At 42.3% G+C, this 21,498-nt stretch overlaps 1 protein-coding gene across 1 annotated transcript in view; it reads left to right on the plus strand.

Moving 5' to 3' along the window:
* The first annotated feature begins 277 nt into the window (after positions 1–277).
* Positions 278–21,498, plus strand: part of SLC4A5 (solute carrier family 4 member 5) — a 98,240-nt gene continuing 77,019 nt past the window's right edge. Inside the window, exons 1-3 of the mRNA XM_031949192.1 lie at positions 278–1,040; positions 12,399–12,519; positions 13,454–13,648. Coding sequence (XP_031805052.1) covers positions 12,441–12,519; positions 13,454–13,648 — 274 coding nt within the window. The 5' untranslated portion in view covers positions 278–1,040; positions 12,399–12,440. The remainder of the gene's footprint in view (positions 1,041–12,398; positions 12,520–13,453; positions 13,649–21,498) is intronic.

Raw genomic sequence — 21,498 nt, forward strand, 5'->3', positions numbered from 1 at the left:
AGGGGGATACGAAATATCAAACATAAGTAAATACAATGTAAAACAAAATCCTTTCAATGGGGAGAAAATTATAACGAATCAGAGGACTGATAAGGAAGATCTCCAAAGCTTTGAAGGTCACTGAGGAGTCCACAATTCAGTGGGGAGAAAATGTGTTCCAGACCTGGAGTGCCAGTAATGAGATGATACATGGGCAGAGAAGGTGGGGTGCTAAACAGAGAGCAGCTTGAAGGCCAGTTTGAGTAGAACAAAGTGATTAACTCCTCACTACCCTCCCAACCCCCACCCTTGCCCCCAATACGATGTAGGGGGTATAAATAATATCTTCCCCCTTTTCTAGATACAGAAACCTAAAGCTGAGAAGTATTAGGGGCCTGGCCCAGCATCTCAGAGCTAAAGAGGCATCAGAGGCCAGGTTTGCTGATTGCAGGCCAGGTCAGCCCCCTCTTCCTTAGATCACGGCACATCTCCCTGCCCTTGCCGGCTCTAGGAATCTCTGTCTTTATTATCTGGGTCCTCCCTCTTCTAGACCCCAGAACCAAAAAGTATTGTCTCCCTAACCTGAGGTAGAGAGGCTCAGGGACAGCCATGTTATGAACTGGTCTAGGTTCTCCCTACACCAAGTATGAAAATAAGGTCATTCTACAAAACAAGGTAGCAGTTCTAAGATTCACCCAATGTCAGCCTTGAAGAAGCTGCCATAGCTGAAATACTTGGCTTTGCCCCCACAGATGCATTGTGGTCCACTGGACTTCCCTCCTCCCTTCCCTCTGGGAGCAAACTACCTCCTACCTCCCAGGCTGGAGCTTCCCTTTCTCCTCCTCCTCCCCCTTCCCCATCCTCCCCTGATCACCCAATCACAGCAGACACTGAAGCTGAACTCCCTACATCCATCTCCTCTCCCCCCAAGGCAGTCACGACTGGACACCGCACAGCCACTGACTTTGTTCTAAGTGGGGACACGGCAAAGGCTTTGGGGTATCTCTCCTGGAAACCTACTGCTCTCTCCATCTCTGTTCTACAACCCCAAGAAGTTGGAGGTAAGTACCCAGCCTGGGACTTCAGAAAGCAGGCAAGCAGACTAGACTGGGATCAGAGAGACCAGGGGATGGGTTCTGCTTTGGCAGCCCAATAGCTGGGCTCTCTAACAATCCAGGGGCTAGCTGGAAGGAAGTCTTGGGCTCCTTAAGACAAATGGATAGCAGACCTGAATGCCTCCGGAAGTTCTGTAGTGGTTCCAAAAGCCTTATGGGGAACCAGGAGATTGGGGGTTTTTAATCACTTCTCCCCCTTCAGACCCCAAATCAGTAGAAGTAGCTGATCCGGGCACTGCTGCCAGCTGGGTACACTTGGGTAAATATTTCCTCTGTAAGTATCCTTTTGCAACATGTTGTCTAAGTTGATAGTAGTCACTGAACTGCTTGAAGTTCTCCAATGAGAGTCATAAAAATTAGCCATTGACATTGCTTATGATAGTGACATTTATATATGAGATTAAGGGTTGGCAAAGTGCTTTACAAATAGTATTGCAGCTGGTTCTCAAAACATTTCTGGAATATGGGTATTTTTTTTTGAATATGGGTATTTTTATATCCTCATCTGAGAGTAGAGGAAATTGAAACTCAGAGAGATAGAAAGACTTATCTGGGCAATATTCATGCTCAGGTCTTCCTGACGCCATTAGTCTGTCCACTGAGCCACCAATTCTCCCATGGATTGCCCTCCCAGCTCTGACATGTTAACTTCTATGTATTAAGGTTTCTCCCAACACTGAAGTTCCATGTTCTATGTCCTAATGTTCCTCTTTGACATCCTATGTTCTAAGGTCTTTTTCAACTATTATATAATGATAATATATTATATAAGTTCTATTTTGGAGTAGAAGAGGGAAAGGGAAAGGGGGCAGTGAGGATACTATTATCTCTCCCTCTTAATGAAATGAGAGATTCTTTGATTTTGATTCTTTGCATGAGAACTACAAACAAAATTTTTCACATTCCCAAGAGACTTTAAGGTTTGCAAAGTACTTGACAGATTATTATCTCATGTAATATTCACAACAATCCTGGAGGTAGGTGCTATTATTATCCCCATTTTGTAGATGAGGAAACTGAGGTTCAGAAATTCTGGGTGATTTGTTCAGTCACAGAGCTAGTAAATGTCTGGGGTCACTTTTGAACTCAGGCTTTTCTGTCTCCAAGGTTGACACTCTGCCCTCCCCTCCTGGCTTCCCGAGGGCAAATTTGTCCTATTTTCTACACACATCAGGCGCTAAATGAATGAGCTCCGATTGTAAAGTAGAAAGAAAAACTTAGGCACTGCCTGCATGAAGAGCTATTTGGGGGAACCATTTATTGGGTGAATTCCCTTTTGTCTTTCTCTTCTCCGAGTCTCCAATCTGAAGTTGCCTGATTCTCTTCCACAGAATTCCTAAATGAGCCCCCTTTTCTGGGCTGGGCTGTGGAAGGATCTTTTAGGCTGGCAGGTTGGAGAGATCTGGCAGCAAGGGCTGTATGTGGCTGGTGCCTTTGTAGTTCAGGGGGATATGGTGCCTATACGCTCCCAGAGAAGAGAAATCAAGTGTTTGCTTTTTGTTGTATTCCCAATGCTTGGCCCAGTGTTTAGTATATGGTAAGTACTTAATAAATGCTAGTTAATTCATTAAGCATTCATTATGTGCCTACTGTATATAGGGCACCAAGGACACAGAGAAAGAAAAGCAAGCAGCCCCTTGAACAACCTTCAAGGACAACATTTACATAGATAAGTAAATAGACATGTTGAGGAGGGAGAAGCAACAGAGCGTGAAGTTACTGCTTGATGGGAGAGAGAAGGGAGGATACAGGGAGAGGAAGAAGGGGATGGGAGAGCTTCAGCTGCGTTTTCAAGGAAGATGAAGATTCTGAGAAGCTTGAGCTGAGGAGGGAGGGCATTTCAGGCAGGGGCTTCACCCTGTGGGAACGCTTGGAGGTAGGAGACGGAGACTGATTCCATGCTCACTTTGAAGCAACTGGCTCAAAAAGGCCAAATAGGAATGGGAAGAGGCAATTAAGGAATGGGGCAGCCCATGGCCCCTATAGGCTGAGGTTTCCTTCCAGAACTGGAAAGTTTGCCCTTGAGGACGTTAGCCACCTAACACAGATGTTGTGGGTAACTTGCTCCTTTGAAGTGCTTATGGGAAAAGGAAGTGTAAATAGCCAATGGCCCTTTGAAAGTGAGATTAGTGCCTTCAGTCACCCCCCGAATGTTCTCAGAGTGCTCCCACATGAGGGAATCCCCTGTGCAGCCATGATGATGATGATGATGATGATGATGATGACGACGACGATGACGACGACAGTGATGATGATGGTGATGGACAATGGTCTTAATGCTTTATGGTTTACAAAGCAGTTTACAAATATTGTATCATTTTAACCTCAAAATACCTCTAGAAGGTAAACGCTATTTTTATTGCCATTTTAGGGATGAGGAAACTGAGATTGAGCGAGGTTAGTCAGTCTATAAACATTTATTAGGTGCCGATTGTGTGCCAGAAGGACAAAAACCAGAGTCTGACCCCGAGGTGCTCACAACCTAATGGGAAAGACAACGAGCAAGCAAATGTATACATAATAACTGGGTACAGGATAAATAGAAAGTAATTAGGAGAGGGAAAGCACTAGAATTAGGAGGGATTGGAAAAGACTTTCTATAGAAGGGGGCTGGGCAGGGGAAAGAATTTAGCTGGCCCTTGATAGAAGCCACAATTGAGCAAGAAGAGCATTCAGGCATGGAAGTTGATCCAAAGAAAATGCCCACAGTCAAAGGACTTGTTCTGGGATTGGTAAAGTGACTCAACTAGGGTCACACAGCTAATAAGTGACGGAGGCAGGATTTGAATTCAGGTCTCATTCCCATCAGTTTATCCACTATTAAAATGGGACAGAGAAAAGTCAACAATTTTTGAAAGATTAGAGAGCCAATAATTTTAATAATCTCAGCTGTAACTTTTGGAAGAAACATGCAAAACAAATAATTGACCGACGTTAAAAGTAGACCAAACCTATTTGCTCCGATTTATACATTTGCACTGGCTTATTTCATTTATATGCATTATCATATTCAAATAGATTCCAAATCACAGCTGTCTGTTGCCTCCAGTAAGTATTTGTTCTATCTGAATTAGGCTAGGAATAAGAAAGAAGACTAGAGGAGGGAGAGAGGGAGGAGGGTAAGTTTCAGGGGAAATTATTACCACAAAAAAAACTCTTAGTAACTTCTGTTTCTTTCTCTGTGTCTCTCTCTCTGTGTATGTCTCTAGGTGTGTCTCCCCCTTCTTCCTTCTCTGCATTTCTTTGTCTCTCTTTATCTCTTTGTGTGTCTCTGTCTCTCTCGTTGTCTCTATGTTTGTCTCCTTTCCTCTCTGTTTTTCTGTCTCTCTTTATCTCTATCTCTTTATGAGTCTCTATATCTCTCTGTATGTTTCTCTGTGTGTCTCCCCCTCCTTCCCTCTTTCTATGTTTCTCTTCTCTCTATCTGTGTGTGTCTGTCTCTTTATCTCTCTATGTGTGTCTCTGTCTCTCTCTGTATGTCCCTATGTGTGTCTCCCCCCCCTTCTCTCTTTCTGTGTTTCTCTGAATCTCTTTGTCTCCATGTGTCTCTGTCTCTCTATCTCTTTCTCTCCTCCTCCTTCCTCCCTCCCTCTGTTTCTCTCTCTCAGCAGTCAAACAGCTCTGGTTGATGTTGGCCACCTATGACCCATATGACCTTACACAGTCCATCAGAGAATCCTGGCTCTAGAGGAGGAATTGTCCTCCCAAGTCCTCCAGTCCAACGCCCTCATTTTACACATGATCCATTTAAACGTCCTGAATCCCGGTTTCTACCTCTGTAAAGTGTAGAAGTCAATGCTGGCAGGCCTGGGAGGAGACAGGTGCACAAGGCAAACTCCATCAGGATAGGAGAACACACCAGGATGGCTATGGTTACGTAAAGAGAAAGGACACTGGCCGGCAGTTGAGCTCAGCTTAATTGCGACGATCAATCCCATGCAGGGGAACTGATGAGGAAACACACTTTAGGGGAGAGGGGGTGACCTCTGAGCGTGGAACGTGGAGTGTGCAGGTAGACCGTTCTCTGTGGCGTTCTTCACCGATGGGGAATATCGAATGCCCAAAGAGGAGCTATGTTAAGAGAAAATGGCCATGGTAGGATATGTATGGTGTGGGTGAGTGTATATATATATATATATATATATATATATATATATAGATATATAGATATATATATATATATATATAGTGGTTATACATAGACACATACAATACACACACACACACATATACACATATATATGTATATATATTTATAATAATCAATGAAGACCTGTGATTTCATTGGTGCTAGAGAGTGGGAAAATTCTCTGCAAATCAGTACCTTTTCTGCAATGTAATCTCTCTACAGAGTTGCTGACACATGGAGTAGAACACCAGGAATATGTCAGGATATGTCAGAGGAAGAATTTCAACCTAAATCCTGCTCTCTCTAGGGCCGATTGTCTTTCTGCTATTTCATATCACCCATAAATTTAAAAAAAAGAAGAAAGTGTGTGTGTGTGTGTGTGTGTGTGTGTGTGTGTGTGATACAGGAGGGAAAAGATCAAGGATTTTAAACTTTTTCGTCGGCCATTGACCCCCTTTGCCTGTTTGATGAGATCAGTAGATCCCTTTTCAGAAGAGTGGATTTGCTTTTTTGTTGTTGTTTTAATATTTGAAGGAAATGCTAAGTTTCTGTGAAAAGTTACTGAAAATAAGGATGTCATTTTTCTCCCATCCAAGTTCACAGAACCCCTAAATTTATCCAATTCTGTGTACCCGGGGTTAAAAAGCCTTGACCTAAATGATCTTTACCCCCCTTCAGTTTTGAACACTAAGTTAGACATTCTAAACTCCTCCTATTATCACAATTTTTAAAATTAGCTCATTTCCACAACAGAAGGCAAAGCAAGCTTGCGGATGAGGGTATTAGGTATAGCTAGGAAGACAGAGAGCCATGTGCGTAAGCCTTTGGGGAAGATAGGGGTATCAAAAGCAAAGTTTCTTAAACTGTGGGTCGCAACCTCATCTGGGGTCTCATAACTGAATGTGGGAGTCACAAAAAATTAGGCAATAGTAAAAGCTATCCCATATTCTGTTAAGATTTAATTCTTTATATAAAAATAAACAAGTGCATCCATCTTTTTAGTAAACAAATTTGCTTTTGTCTTAATGGCAAGACGAAATGATCCTTCGTCCAAAATAATAAAAGGTAAAATTATTTAAATAATAATAAGTTATTCAAATAATAAATTTAAATAATAAATAATAAATGTTTAAATAATAATAAATAAGTTATTTAAATAAAAATAAATAAATAATAAATATTTAAATGAATAAATATTTAAATAAATAAATTTAGATGGTAAATAATTAAATAAATAATTAATAAAATAGATCATTTAAATAAATATATAAATAAATTTAAGTAATAAACAAAATAAATAAATAAATAATAAATGAATGAATAATAAATAAATAAATTTAAATAATAAATTAAAAAATAAATTTAAATAAATGAATAAACAATAAATAAATAAATTAAATAAGGTAAAAACATTACCATTTATGGAGATGTATATACACACATGGGTATATATCAAAGAATTGTTTTAAAATAAATTTATTTATAAATCATTATCAGTAAATGTTTGGTTTGTATGCCTATTTTATATATGTACATACCCTGAGTTGCATAAAAATTTGTTGGGCAAAAAAGGGTCTCCAGTGGAAAAAAAATTAAGAAACCCCATTCTAAAGGGCTGCCCGAGGAAAGGAGGTGCAAGGGAGGCTTCCCCAAGGTCTCTGGAATGGAATAAGTTGGAGGAGACGCCAGTAGGAGGCTATTGTTCCTAACCGAGCTGTCCTTGTTCCTTTGATGTAACTGGTTTGTTCTTTAAGATGAGGAATCAACTCCAAGGTTGCCCACTAGTTAACATTTGCCTGGTTTGTCCCAGTATCCTATTACACAGGTCAGTTCTTTAGGGCTGGGTTTTTATTTGTTTGCTTTGATTTCCCTAGCCCTCCTCAGCAAAGATCACCAGTTAGAACGCTGAACGAAGATAGTAGAAATACCAGCTATTATACCAAGTTAATACTTGTTGACTGACTCACATCAATTCTGTTTTATCAGAATCCCGGAGGACTCAGTGGGTAGGTTTAAGGGCAAATGGATGGACCACCAATTTGGATGAGGAGATCGACCTCCCATCCTGCCATCTGGGGGAGGGGGTGGGGGGAAAGAGGGGGAAAATTGGAACAAGAGGTTTGGCAATTGTCAATGCTGTGAAGTTATCCATACATATAACCTGTAAATAAAAGGCTATTAAAAGAAAAATAAAAGAAAAAAAGGAAGAAAAAGAGAGAGAGAGAGAGAAGATGGACCTCCTCCTTACTCTTAAATCCACCCACTGACCTCTCCAGGAGTGTGAGAGTCAGTCTATCAGTCAGTCAACAAGCATTAACTTTGTTCGATAGGGTGCTGTCACTCCGTGGGGGTAAGAACTGCCTTAGAATACAGAATGTCTGGGCTGAAAGGACAACCCCTTTGGGGGTGTTGGTAGGGTCTGAGAAGGTCAGCAAAGGGCAAACAAGTGGCATGCGAGGCCACGGGCATACATGGCTGCCCATGGGCCATTGGTCGCTTTAGACCCATTGAATGATGAGATGTAACCCAGCCAAGAGTGTGGCCGAGAGCAGAGGAATCCCACAAGGCCATCCCCCCAACACTCCTCACTTGGAGGGTCCGGTTCTGGGACCATCTTTTTAAAAAATTTTTAATAGCTTTTTATTTACAAGTTATATGCCTGGGTAATTTTACCGCATGACAATTGCCAAACCTCTTGTTCCAATTTTTCCCCTCCTTCCCCTCACTCCCGCCCCCAAATGCCAGGATGAGCAATAGATGTTAAATATATTAGAGTATAAATTAAATACAAAATACACGTGGAACCATCTTTTAGGGAGAACACTGATGTCCTAGGGACCACAGGAAGCCAATCGGGACAAAGAAGAGCATCATGTCCATACCACATGAGGGTCTCTTGGAAACCCTGGAACTGTTTTGTCCAGAGAAGAAAGGCTTGAAGGAAGGGGAGGATTCAAATATTCGAAGGGCTGTCACATAGAGGAGAAATTGCATACTTTGTCTATTGTGTCTTCTCTCATAAGGCTTCCAAAATAACTGTCTATATATATATATGTGTGTGTGTGTGTGTGTGTGTGTGTGTGTGTGTATGTATGTATATACATACATCACAGCTCCTCTGCTAAGAGGCAGCTTTGTTGCTCAGTGGTTAGAGCCTGAGACCTGAAGTCAGAAAGATCAAATTCTAAACCTGGTCTCAAAACTTCTGAGCTGTGTGACTGGACAAGTCACTTAACGGACTGCCTCAATTTTCTCATCTATAAAATGGGAATAATAATATCTACTTTCCAAGGTGGTTGAAGAGATACAATGAAACAATATTTGTGAAGTGCTTTGCAAACCATAAATGCTATTCTTATCATCTGATCTAAAATATGAAGTGGTTCCCAGTGGGATGGGGGAGAAGGAGCTTCACAGACCACTCTTTTCCATGAAAGGTCTCGAGGATTGTGGCTCCTGGACTACAGATCTGTAAAATCCTAGGGAACTCACGTGTCATCCGGGCTAGGTAGCACCGGAAAAGCATCTTCCACTCACCACACCCCGCTATGGGCTCATCCAGACTCTGCCTGAAGGCCTGGGAGGAGGCTGAGCCCCCACAAATTAAGATACAATCATAGCGGTTATTGATATAGTGCTTCAGGGCTTGCTAAGCATTGTACCTGTGAGCCATTTCAGTTGAGGCTCACAAAAGGCCTGTAAGATAGGCACTTTATTGTCCCCATTTTACAGATAACAGGACTTGAGTGACTTGCTCAGGGTCACACAGCTATTAAGTGTTTGAGAGAGGATTTGATTCCAGGTCTTACTGGCCCCAAGTCCAGCACGGAGGCCTTGAGTTGTCTCTTCCCCAGGTCCCCACACCCACTTCTCTTTGGCCACTCTGACTATTGGGAACTTTTTTCTGAGATCAAACATAAATCTGCCTCCTTTCAGCTCCCGCTCTTTGGTCCCAGTTCTGCTTCCTGGGACCAAACAGAACCATTTGAATTTCTCTTTCAACCCAAATCTCCAAGCACTTAAATGTATCTTCCATGCCCCCCGGGTCTTTTCTTCTCCAGACTAAATACTCCCAGCTCCTTTACTCAGTCCTCATTTAACAGGGACTCAAAGCCCCTGACCTCGATGGCTGCCCTTCTCTGGACACCCCCACCTTATGAGCATCCTTCCTCAAAGGTGGCTAAATGGGCCTCAGTCTCCCCTCTGGGGTCTGACTCCTGATCACAAAGTCCGGATCAGACATGGAGAGGCTGTGTCCAAAACCCTGCTGTCCCATTCCCAGCAGGGGATTGTGGGCAAATCTTCCGCCATCCCCAGCATCTCCTTTGTCAAACAGGAATGATCCCAGGAGGGCAGTCTCTGCCTTGGGCAGCTCACCGCTAGGACTGGCTTCCTGGGATTTTGAGAGCTCTGGAAGAGACAGTGGTTCCGTAGCCCATTGATCAGGCAAATTACCAAGTGGTAGTGCCCCCTCCCCCCCGGGCGGTGTCCTCCAAAGTCCTTCCTTCGGCCCATGTCACTAATAGCTACTGTTGCCTTGGCAACCTCCCAGCCTCTCTTGAAACTCCCAGCCCTTTCTCTCCCAAACTGGGGAGTGACGTGTCCCGAGCATCCTTCTCAGAGCGGGACAGACTAGCCGAAGGAGGGGCCGCTCTGGCTCTCCATGGATTCACTGGAGCCCCTCTCTGGGATTTCCCACCCCAGGCTCCACCAATCCCCCCCCACCGAAAAATATAAATCGCCTCCAGAAATGTGAGGAGGAAAGAGGCAGAGGAGCACAGACAGGAGGCAGAGGAGGGGAGCTTGGCATGTTAGACAAAGCACCAGCAAGACCCAGGTTGAAATTCCACTGCTTTCTAGCTTTCTGATCCTGAGCAAATTTTGTAACCTCTCTGTGCCTTGGTTTCCTCATCTGTAAAAAATAAGAAGAGATTAGAATCAGTGGCCTCTAAAGTCTGGCTCGGGCTCCTTCAACCCTGTGGCTCTCCAGGGCTAGGTTCCAGTACAAAGACAGAGGCAGAAAGAATGAAAGCCTTTGGATGGAAGAGGCTCTAGCTCTCCCTTATGATACTGGGCTCCCCTTGCCTAGCTGGGTCACCAACCTTCCAGGAGGCCAGAAGGAGGCAGGAGACTGAGCAGAGGCCCCTAAAACTTCTTTTTTTCTGGAGCTCTTAGGGTCAGAGCAAAACTATAGGCTGGTCATGAGTAGGTAGAGTCTGGGTGAAACTGGTCTTGTTGATAAGATAATATCTTTTAATAACAACAGCAGCAATAATATCTAATATTTATAAAGTGCTTGAACATTTACAAAGTATTTACCAGTATTATCACATTTAATCTTTACATTAACCTTAGGAGGCAAGTGTTATTTCCATTTTACAGATGAGGCATAGAGAGGTAAAATGACTTGCCCAGAGTCATCCTGCTATTAAGCATCAGAGGCTAGATTTGAATTCAGGGTTTTCTGACTCCAGCTCCAACACAAGGTCATATATTTTTCAATTTTGTTTTCGTGGTTATTTTGTGCCTATGGATAAAAGTTTATATAATTGAACGTCTTTACTTGGGCACTCAGTCGACTGGCTTTTATCACATTCTCTCTGTGTTCTCACTGGATGGAGGTGAATAAATTTATAGCTGACCCAGGCAAGGGACAGGGTTTTCCCCTTGGGATTTTTCTATTTATATCCGCTGTGCTTAGCACTCGTGCTCAGTGACTGCTTCATTCATTCATTCATTCACTCATTCATGAGACAGAGGCCGTAAATATGTCAGATCCCATACATTTGACCCCAGTTTTGGATTAAAGTCATGAGCGCCCGAAGGATTGTGATTGGATAAATCTTCACTGCCCCACATCCCTTAGATTTAGATATGAACCTGGCTACCCAGTTGAAGGAAGAAGCCCTAGTTCCCTAGGGACCGAGGAAAAATGGGTACTTCCTATGAACCTCATAACCCATGAACCTATGAAACCACCAGAAGGACCTGATTCTTATAATGAATGGAACAGATTGGGAACAGCAGTGCCATCTGGTGTTTAAACATATATTTATTAAAATATAGACTTTTGCAATACTCCATCTACACCCCACAGATTATGAGAGTTAACAGTCTAATGAGGAGAACAGACACCCTAGTGTGCTTTGGGGTATAGTCTATCACTCCTTCTGACACCATGATGTCAGGATAAGAGCAATGGGTTTGGATTAAAAGGATCTGAGTTCGAATCCTATATTTGCTGGGAAACTTGATCCAATCGCACCAATCTCTTTTGAGCTTATTTCTTCAACTATAACTCTTAACCAGAAGGAAATAGTGCATTGGCTTGAATGACTCTTGTCATTATCGTTATTAATTCAGCAGAAGCTCTCAGAATGAAGTCGAGGAGAAGAGAAACTGTAGGCTAGAGACGGCCCTAATCATCCAAGGATAATGGGGTCAAGGCTAATAAAGTGCAAATTAATATTATTCTCCCTCTTCCTGCTGTCAGTAGGAATGGGTTAAGGCCATTCACGAAATTCTTTGAGCTGCCCCTAAACCCCCTTCTCTCCAACGTCCCCCAGGGTGACCTTGGCAAAGCATCGATTCCCTGCCATCATGAGTTATGGTCCAGTCTGAACGAGTAGATGGAGTGTGAAGGACAGAAACTATAAGTGAAGTCATTGGAGAGCTCATGTGTGGGCTTCCCAGAAGCCTCCACGGCCCTGTTCAGACCCAAACCAGAGTGCCAGGAGTACAGCTGCTGAGCTCTGGGGCTAGAGAGCCTTGTGTTGGGGGGACAGAAACCAAGCAAGATAGTCTTCCCTCTGAGATCACCTTTCATTCCCTTGCACAGATTTTATGTCCAGTTGATTGCTTTTTGTAGAATTTGGAGGAAATGTGGTAGAGTGGTTAGAGCCTGGCTTTGGAATCATGGAACCTAGAATCACATCCTGCTTCTGACCATTAACTTCCTCTGTGCCTCAGAATTCTCATCTACAAAATAAAGCAGTTGTATTAGCTAGATTCTGAAAATTGATTCCAGTTCTACATTTAGGAGCCCACAAAACCATTCACTTCATAAAATGGGATACATCTGTACTACATTTTAAAATATTCCTATTGCTAAGTATTTACTCAATCTATTTTCGGTTCTTTTCTCTCTTTTATTCCATTTGCTGCTGACACACCAGCATTGTGCCTCGGAGTCCACCGGGCTTTCCCAATTTCCAGACATGATGGAAAAAGAGGAAGAGGTTGGGATGGACAAGAGAAAAAACACTGACTCCAGAGGAAGGAGCGAGAAACAAGAAGGTAAGGTCTGTTCAGGAGGGTGAGGTCAGAATCACCGACTGTAAGTTTCCTCTTGGCCCCCAAGGGACCCTGGGGCATGTACCTCTGGACAGAGCATCTTTGAAGGGACTTGGAGATAGAAAGAAAAGAGCAGGGATTTGGATGAGGAGACAGGGGTGGTATTCCTTCTCTCCTAGTTATTAACTGTATAAAGGGTTAAAGATACACATACAAGGCAGGTGCTCACATGGAAGTCAGAAGAAGCAGTATAAGGACACTCACAAGGTCCCTCCATAGAATGTTAATATTGAAGAGGTTGGCTGAGTACTTCTTAGTTTGTGATGTTGAGCTCTCTGATATGGATTATGGGATGGTCTCTAAGATCCCTGAAATGCAGTGATTCAATCATTTGTCCTCAGTCTTGATATGGTAGAGAGTCATACATTGCAGCTCTACTATTGGAAGAGCAAGTGGATCCCATGCTTATAATGGTCACTTCTGGTGGGAGAGCTTGCTCTTGCCTCTTAGGGACATCAACAGTTTGATTCTTCCGGGAGTGACTTGATGATCAGGCAAAGCAGATTAACCACATTGGTCTGAATGCAGAGAACCCACAAAAGCAAGATCTTTGTCAAAAGGGAAAGTGGACATAGAACAACATGGACAGGGCTTGAAGGTGGGAAAAGGATGAGGATGTTGAAACATGACCCACCATACTCCCAAAATGCCTCTGTGGGGCTCCCCCCCAAGACTTCTCTCGGCACTCGATTCTATTGGTTATTAAAGCAGCATCCATCCTTCCGTCAAGCTGCAAGTGTTTATTAGGTGCCGGGCACTGGGAATACAAACACAGTGCATGAAATGTGCCTACTGTCAGGTAGCTTATATTCCAAAACCAAGGTTTTTACTAACCTTCTCCCTCTAACCTTCTCCCCTTTTGTGCCATGCCCTGCAGACTACCGTTCCATCTACATCGGGGTGCCGGTCCGCAGCAACTACTGTAGAAAAATACTCAAGAAAAGAGGCCCTCCTGGTCAGGAAAAAGCCAAGCACTTCAGAAGACCCTGTGAGTACTCCCCAAGGCGAGCAGATGCACAGGAAGCCAGGGCAGTCTCCCAGAATATCAGCACAGATGACATCAGCAAAATACGTAAGTGTGGGAATCAATCACAGCAATGTATTTCACAGAAGCGTCCAATTCTAGAGATGGGAAAGTTACCATATTGGTCTCCATGTTGACTGCACCTTCTCCCCAATTCTGACTTGAACAAAACCAAGGAGTGACCTAGAATGGTGCTCTAAGTAAGGCAATAGTAATGAAAAGATAACCCCGATGAGATATGAATGAAACGTCTTCTTTTAAAATGAAAAATATTGTAAACTTCACAGAGTAACCTACAGATTATTTTGACATTGTCATATTTTGCAGAAGCAATATAGCATAGTGGGCTGAGTGCTAGATGAGAAATAGGGCACCCCGGGTTCAAATTCTACCTTCAAATCTCACTAATTATGTGATACTGGGCCAGTCACTTAGCATGTGTTATTCTAGAAAATCATAGGACTTCTAAATTAATCAACAAGCATTTATTAAGTAACATAAAAGGTAAATTGAGTCAGTACCTGTTCTCAAGGAGTTTATATTTTATTGTAAAAGCAACATGAGTAATATGTGCATGATAAATATTAGGTGATTTGTTAGGGGTAGAGAGAGGGATTCCAAAAGGCTGAGGTTAAGAGTGATATGTTATATTTAACATGTATTGGGCTACCTGCCATCTAGGGGAGAGGGTAGGGGGAAGGAGGGGAAAAGTTGGAAGGTTTTGCAAGGGTCAGTGTGGAAAAATTACCCATGCATATGTCTTGTCAATAAAAAGCTATAATAATAAATGAAATGTATTCCTATACATTAATAAGAACAACAAAAAAAGGGATATGATATATGTCCTATGTCGATCATATGTCAAGGCAGAATTGGGAGACATTCTAAAAAACAGCAAACAGACCAATTGATCAATTGGTCCGTCGGTGAGCATTTGCCAAGCACTTCCTCTAGACTTGATACTGTGTCAGGTGCTGAGGATACAGATACAAGGAAATAATCCCCAAGTCTGGAAAAGTATACTGAGGTACTACAGTGGAGAGGTTTAGATGCCAGACAAGGGAATTTGTGTTTGATTCTAGAGGTAACATGGTCAGGACTTTGTTCTAAGAGTATTAATATGGAGGACAGATTAGAGAAGGAAGAATCCTAAGGCAGGCACCTCAACCAGGAGATAATTTCAATAGCAAGGGAGAGATGAGAAGGGTCTGAGATAAGGTGGTGGCCAGGTGAAGTGAGAGAAAGGTAGAAGAACCCTGAGAGAGAAGAGAGGCTTGAGAAGTAGAATGAGGAAAACTTGGCAACTGTAGAGAGGCTGAAACTCTGAAAAGGTATACTTGAATCTGAGACCGCAGAGCATTTAAGGCTAATTACCTATTCGATGTGAGATAATGATTCTATATGCATATATTTAGATGAGATGGTGGTGTGATGGCTCTTCTCACCATTGGTGCTGGCTGAATGTGTGGTGGTGAGGTAATCGTAGGCAAGGATTGGTGGGCAGAGGAAGAGAGATCAGAGTCACTCGGCTGCAGGATGAGGAGGAGAGAGGCTGGAGACTCCGGACTCCAGAGTCCAGGATTCATCTTTGACAAGCTTGCCTGCCTCCTTCACTTCTCCCCCTAAAGACCAAGGACTTTGATTGATCCTGACTCTGACTGATCCTGAGGCCCTCCAGGGAGTTAGCCCAGACATTATAGGCAACTGATGGAAAACTTGGTAAGTACGAATGAAGAATCAAGGTTGCCCATCAAGTTATGAGCCTGGGGGATGGGACAGATAGTCCTCAATGGGAAAATTCAGAAGAGGAAAAAGGTTTGGGGGAAAGATATTAAGCTCTGTTTTGGCTATACTAAGGGTGGGCTATCTCTTGGATGTCTGATATGAAATATTCAATTAGGAGTTAGTGACACGAGGCCAAAGCTTGGCAGGGATCCTGGGTCTGGAGCTGTCGATCCCCTGGGAATCATCTGCAGATGAGAAACATAGAACTCATGAAAGCCACTGAAGTTAGTTACTGGGAGTGTAATCCACACTGACAAAGGGAGATCCCACACAGATTCAAGGGGATAGCAGCAAAGGTTGCAGAGACCTATTTTAGATCAATACAGTATTTGGAGAATACACATAATGTCACAGCATCTCAGAATTTGAAGGGACCTCAGAAATCATTTTAGACCTTGGTAAGAATCCCCACTGAGACATTTCTGACCTTCCACTCTCTACTTGAAGAATCCCAAGTGGCAGGGAGCTCACTACCCATTAAATCAGCTCATTCCAGTTTTTGGACACCTCAGTTTTTTAGTGAGTTCCTCTAACCTGCCTCTTGAATTTTCTATCCACTGTTCCTATCTGTGTCTTCTGGAGCTAAACAAAATAAGTCTGAACTGTCTTCATGATGCTCTTTCAAAGACTTCAAAGATCAGGCACTCTGGAGTCTTCTCCAGACTAAACATTCCCAGAGATCCCAGAGGACTGTGTCTGGCTCATTTGGGGATCCAGGGACTGATTCTGGACTCATGGCTTAGGATTATGATTTTCTTGCCTTAAATGACAAGAGTGGAACATGTAGGAAGGACTTTTGTTAAAGGAATCTTTATCCTTCCCTTTAGAGTACAGCTCTGGGCATGTTCAGAACACATGTGAGTGCCATCTTGTAGGAAGCTCAGAAACAGGTAAAGAAGTTCCAGCAGAGACCAGGGGGCAGGTCCAATCCTGCTAGTTTCCATTGAAGGAACTGGAGATGTCCAGATTGGAGAAGAAAAGACAGGGCAGGAATTCCTACCCTTTTTTTTCTGTCCATTTGGCAATTATGTCCTATCTTCTCAGAATGATGGTTTTAAATACATTAGGTAAAATACATTAGATTACAAAGAAAATTAAAAATAAATGAAAATGCAAATTTAATTTTTTCCCACCCAAGTTCACAAATCTTCTGAAATCAGTGGACTATAAGTTAAGGACTCCTAACTATGGGGGAATATGACTGATGTCCACAAACATATGAAAGTCTGTCCTGGAGAAAAGAAAATAAATTTGCTCTGTCTGACATGCTAAATAGCACTTACAAAGAGGCAGATTTCAGCTTAATATACAGAAGAAAAGACTTCTAGATTCATAATGTAGATCTAGAAGGCCATCTCTGTAGTGTTCTGATGCCATCACAACCATCTCATTTTTAGAGTCCTGGGAATCTGCCCAGGTTCAAGTCAAGTCAAGAAACCACTCAGTCAATCAACAGTCAACAAACATTTATTAAGAACCTACTATGTGCCAGACACTGTGCTAAGTGCTAGGGATATTAATTTTTTAAAAAAGGCAAAAACAACCCTAGTCCTTATTCTCAAGAAGCTCACACCCTAATAGGGGAGACAGAATGCAAATGGCTCGTTCCGTTCCCATTCCAAGTTATAATTACTAGTTGTCAATTTCCCTCCATCTTATTTTTACTCACCTTTTTCCTTCTCAGTCTCTCCTTTTACCCTCTCCCTGCTATCTTGCCTTCTCCCCTTACCCTCCTATTGCTTATTTTACTCACTCCTCCAAGTTCCTTCCTCCTCTTCTCTCCCCCAACCCTTCTAATCTTAATGTATATATCCCTCCAAAAATCTCCTCCTTTCTTCCTCCCCCACCCTCCTAAATCTTAATCTATTCACCCTTCCAAAAATCTCTGCTATTTTATCCCCAGTTTTTCTCCCCATCTACAAGTTCAGAAAATATCTACACCACTCTAGATAGGCACATTGTTTCATCTTCAACCCAGATGGGAGTAAGGTTCTAATATTACCAGTGCTTCACTCTCACTTGCTCCCTCTGTATTAGTTCTTCCTCTCGTGCCCCATTTTATGAGATAATTACTCCTTTTTATCTTTTCCTATTTAATTTTGTTTTTAGAATCACTCCATTACAACTCAACCCCAAATCTTTCTCAAACTGCTTTGTAATGATGATAGTTTTAAGGATATTACATTTTCATGTATAATAAGTAAACCGTTTGAACTTAATAAGTGCCTGATAATTATTTTTTAATGTTTTCCTTATATTTCTTTCGGATCTTTTTTATCAAAATTTCCAATGAGTTCTGGTCTTTTTTTGTTACAAATACCTAAAAATCTTTCAGTTCATCAAATCTACTTTTTTTCCATTCAGGATTATGTTCAACCTACCAAATTGGCTAAAATGATTGAAAGGGAAAGTGACAAATGTTGAAAGGAATGTGGAAAAGTTGGAACACTAATTTATCATTGGTGTAATTGTGAACTGATTTTCATTTTGGAGAGCGATCTGGAATTATTCCCAAAGAATTATTAAGCTACCTTTACCTTTTGAGCCAGTAATACCATACTACATTTATTTCCAAAGATGATTAGAAAAGATGGAAAAGAATATGTATGTTCTAAAATATTTATAGTTCCTTTCTTTGTGATAACAAAGAACTAGAAATTGTGGGAATACCAATAAACTGGGGAATGGCTGAACAAATTGTGGTATATGATTGCCATAGAATACTATTGTGCTTTAAGAAATGATGAGCTCAATAATGTTAGAAAAACATGGAAAGACTTGCAAGGACAATAAAGAACAAAATCAGCAGAACCAAGAAAACACTGTATCCAGTAAGAACAGTATTGTTTTAAGAACAACTTTGAGCAAAGTCATTTTGGCTATTATAAATACCCAAATTAACTATAAATAAGCCAAATATGCAGAAAGATGCTATCTGCATCCAGAGAAAGAACTGATAAATAGAAATATGGTTAGAATAATTATATATGTATGTGTGTGTATTTATTTCTAATAGTAGTCATCTCTGGGGGAAAAGGGGAAAGAAGAAGGAAAGAAAAAAGAAAAAAAAAGAAATGTCTATGATAACTTTATTATATATTTTAAAAGAATATCAAGTTGTATATATTAAGTTTGCAGTTTTATGTGCAATCATTTTTTATTAAATTTTGTTATGGAAATACTTAATTCCATAAAGTCAAAATAAAATAAAATAAATTGTTAAAAAATATAAAAGAATACAAACAGTTATGCACAAGCAAAATACAGACAATATAAATCAGCACAGAAAGGACATCAAAATTAAGGATCACATAGAGAGTATCAGAGGCATGACTTCAACCCATAGGATCACAAATTTAGAGGACCTTCTTGGCCATTGATACCCTCCTTTCAAAGTTGAAGAAACTGATACCCAGAGAAAATGAGAATGATTTGCCCAAGATCACCTAGCTAGCAAGCACCTGTGTCAGAATTTGAACCCAGGTCTTCCTGACTTGAAGCCCAGCACACCATACCTTATGTATGTCACACTGGTTCTCTTGCAGTTGGAGCTATCCAACAGTAGAATGGACCAGTAGAATTTGTATGTCAGTTGAGGTAGTTGAGTAGAGGCTAAATGACCGTTTGCTAGGGAAGCTCCGGGATGGGGAGAGGAGGACCAAATGACCTCTAGTGTTTTCTCTGACCCTCAATCAGTAGCCTTTGCCATCTTGGAGCTTTCTTACATAAGGCTTTTGCAGATTCTGATGGTTCTAGGGATTTGATTCCATCCATGACACATCCCAAACTCTTGGAATAATGGATCCAGCCAGATTTCTGCCTCCCGAGATACCCCTTGTGCTTAACCCCACGTATGCTGTGTTAATGGATGCTTGTTGACTTGGTCATTTACTGGAATTGACCTCTGTAAGTATTCATTAGAGTTTTACCGAGCTCAAGAACACCAAGAGAAATTCAAACATGGCAATATCTTGGGATCACAATGGGCGAGACCATTCCCATGACCTCCGTCTCTAATCTCCCTCAACCACACACAGGATAGTCATCAGTGGTCACACCTGAACATCCCTATTGCCAGGATTCCTATGCATAACCGAGTGAGGCGGTTCTGGGAGCATGGTCATCCAGGTCTTACCCTCTGTGTCCATGTTTTGTGTTCTCTTGTTTTGTGAATGTCTCAGGGGAATTCTTGAGTAGTGGGGAGTGCTGAGCATGGAGGACGCCTTGGCAATGACAAATGGGGCTCAAGTCCATGACAGTAGCATTGTCCACAGGCATTCTGAGGTCTTTCCTCTCCTGCATTGAATGCCCTGATCATGCATGTTTTCTTCTTGTTGTCACTAAGCCATAACCCCTGCCCCTGTGCCCATGAGTCCCATGCCAGTGGGCAGAGAGTCAGTAATTTTGTACACACCCGTCCCTGATGATTCAGATTTGAGAAAGTTCTTTTGGATAGGCACATGTAAGTACTTGGGGCTGGTCGCAAGCCCAGTTTAGGAGACTAGGACCATAATGTTGACCTCATTTTCGTAAATACACGTAATGCGGCGTGATGCGATTGGTGGGAATTCCAGGGCAGAGCGCCATTCCTGAGGAAAGCAAAGCACCTCAAGCTGGAGGGGTCTGTGAGCTGGGAGTCACATGGGCTATGTGGACCTTGAGAGGATTATGTCTCTCTCTCTCTCTCTCTCTCTCTCTCTCTCTCTCTCTCTCTTTCTCTCTCTCTCTCATTCTCTCTCTTTCTCCCCCCCCCCACACACAAACACACACACACACACACCAGAACAATCCCCTCGGAGCCTCCCCACTCCCCTAGGCCCTGCCCTACACTCCCAACAACACTTTCCTGCTGAGCAGGGGCTGTTCTCTCTGCGCTTGGGAATTCTCAGGCACCTGAGCTGAAGAGGAGGACCTTCTGGGGACTGGGAACTTGCTGAAAGACTGAAGGAGCTTTGGGGGAACATTAAGGTTCCCTAAAAGCACCCACTAACCTGGTGGGCTCTGAGCTTTTCTCCTTTCCTGTCAGGCCAAATCTGAGGAAGTTGATATGCACTGGGAACACATGGGGGAGAGAATAAAGACTCCAGGTAGGAATTTATTCTTTTCCAGGCTACTGGTTTTCTGGTCTAGATGTTGGTTCTCAGATAAATAAGAGGGGGAGGGGAATGCCTGGGATCACAGTGAAAATGCTCAGCAGTTTGCATCATGTTTGATCACTGTACTCTGTATGGGATTGTTTTAAACAAAAGTAAAAGAAATTTGGACTTTGCCATTCATGTATTTGTGACCAGTCCTTCTATCAGCTTCTTGTCTGATCTAAATGGATTTTCTTTGTGGAAACTGAGAGCTTTCTAAGCAAATTGCCATTTTTCCCTTTTCTCTGAATTGTCTCTTCAGCCTTGGGCCTTTTTTGATCCAAAGAAAACACTTGTTTAAGCAATTAAGCAGTGATGCAGATGAGAAATCTTGAAGTTGGTGAGATACAAAAACTGAGGCAGTGGATTCAGGGTCACAGAGCTGGGATGTGACTCTCAGTTCTGCTAACTGCATGACCTTAAACAAGTCACATCCAGGGCCTTTAACTTAAGAGATTGCTTCGATGGCTTCTGAGACTCCTTCAAGCTCTCTTTGATCCCATGCTGACATTCATATTATTATTCCTGCTAATAATGCCTTACAGAGCTATATTTTTGCAACCTAGGGGAAGAAACCATCCCTTACGGTCCCCATACATCTCTGAACTGTACTTACTATGGATTCTGTAGGACAAGAGTCCATCTCACTAGAGCAGGTTCAGTGTCCCATAAACAGGAACAACAATGGTGCTCACCAGACTGAACAGCCAGTGCCTGGTCTGAAGGTGAGTGCTAGTTCCTAGAGATATCTGGACAGCTCCTTCCCATTCTGACCGAACTTCTGAGTTTCCAGTTCCTGGGGATTGAGTGGGAGGGGAAGAAGGAAGGGAAGAATAAGAATAAATTGATTTCCACTCTAAGAATTTCTAAGACTGTCTACCTTAAACTAGAAAAATTCTAGAATGGCTCCTTAAAAAAATGGTTGGTGAACCTCTAGGGAAGAAAGAGATAATTAGAGAAGCCGGTTGGTTTCCAGAA

Source organism: Sarcophilus harrisii, chromosome 2 (genome assembly GCF_902635505.1).
Source record: "Sarcophilus harrisii chromosome 2, mSarHar1.11, whole genome shotgun sequence".
In the NCBI taxonomy this organism is placed as follows: domain Eukaryota; kingdom Metazoa; phylum Chordata; class Mammalia; order Dasyuromorphia; family Dasyuridae; genus Sarcophilus; species Sarcophilus harrisii.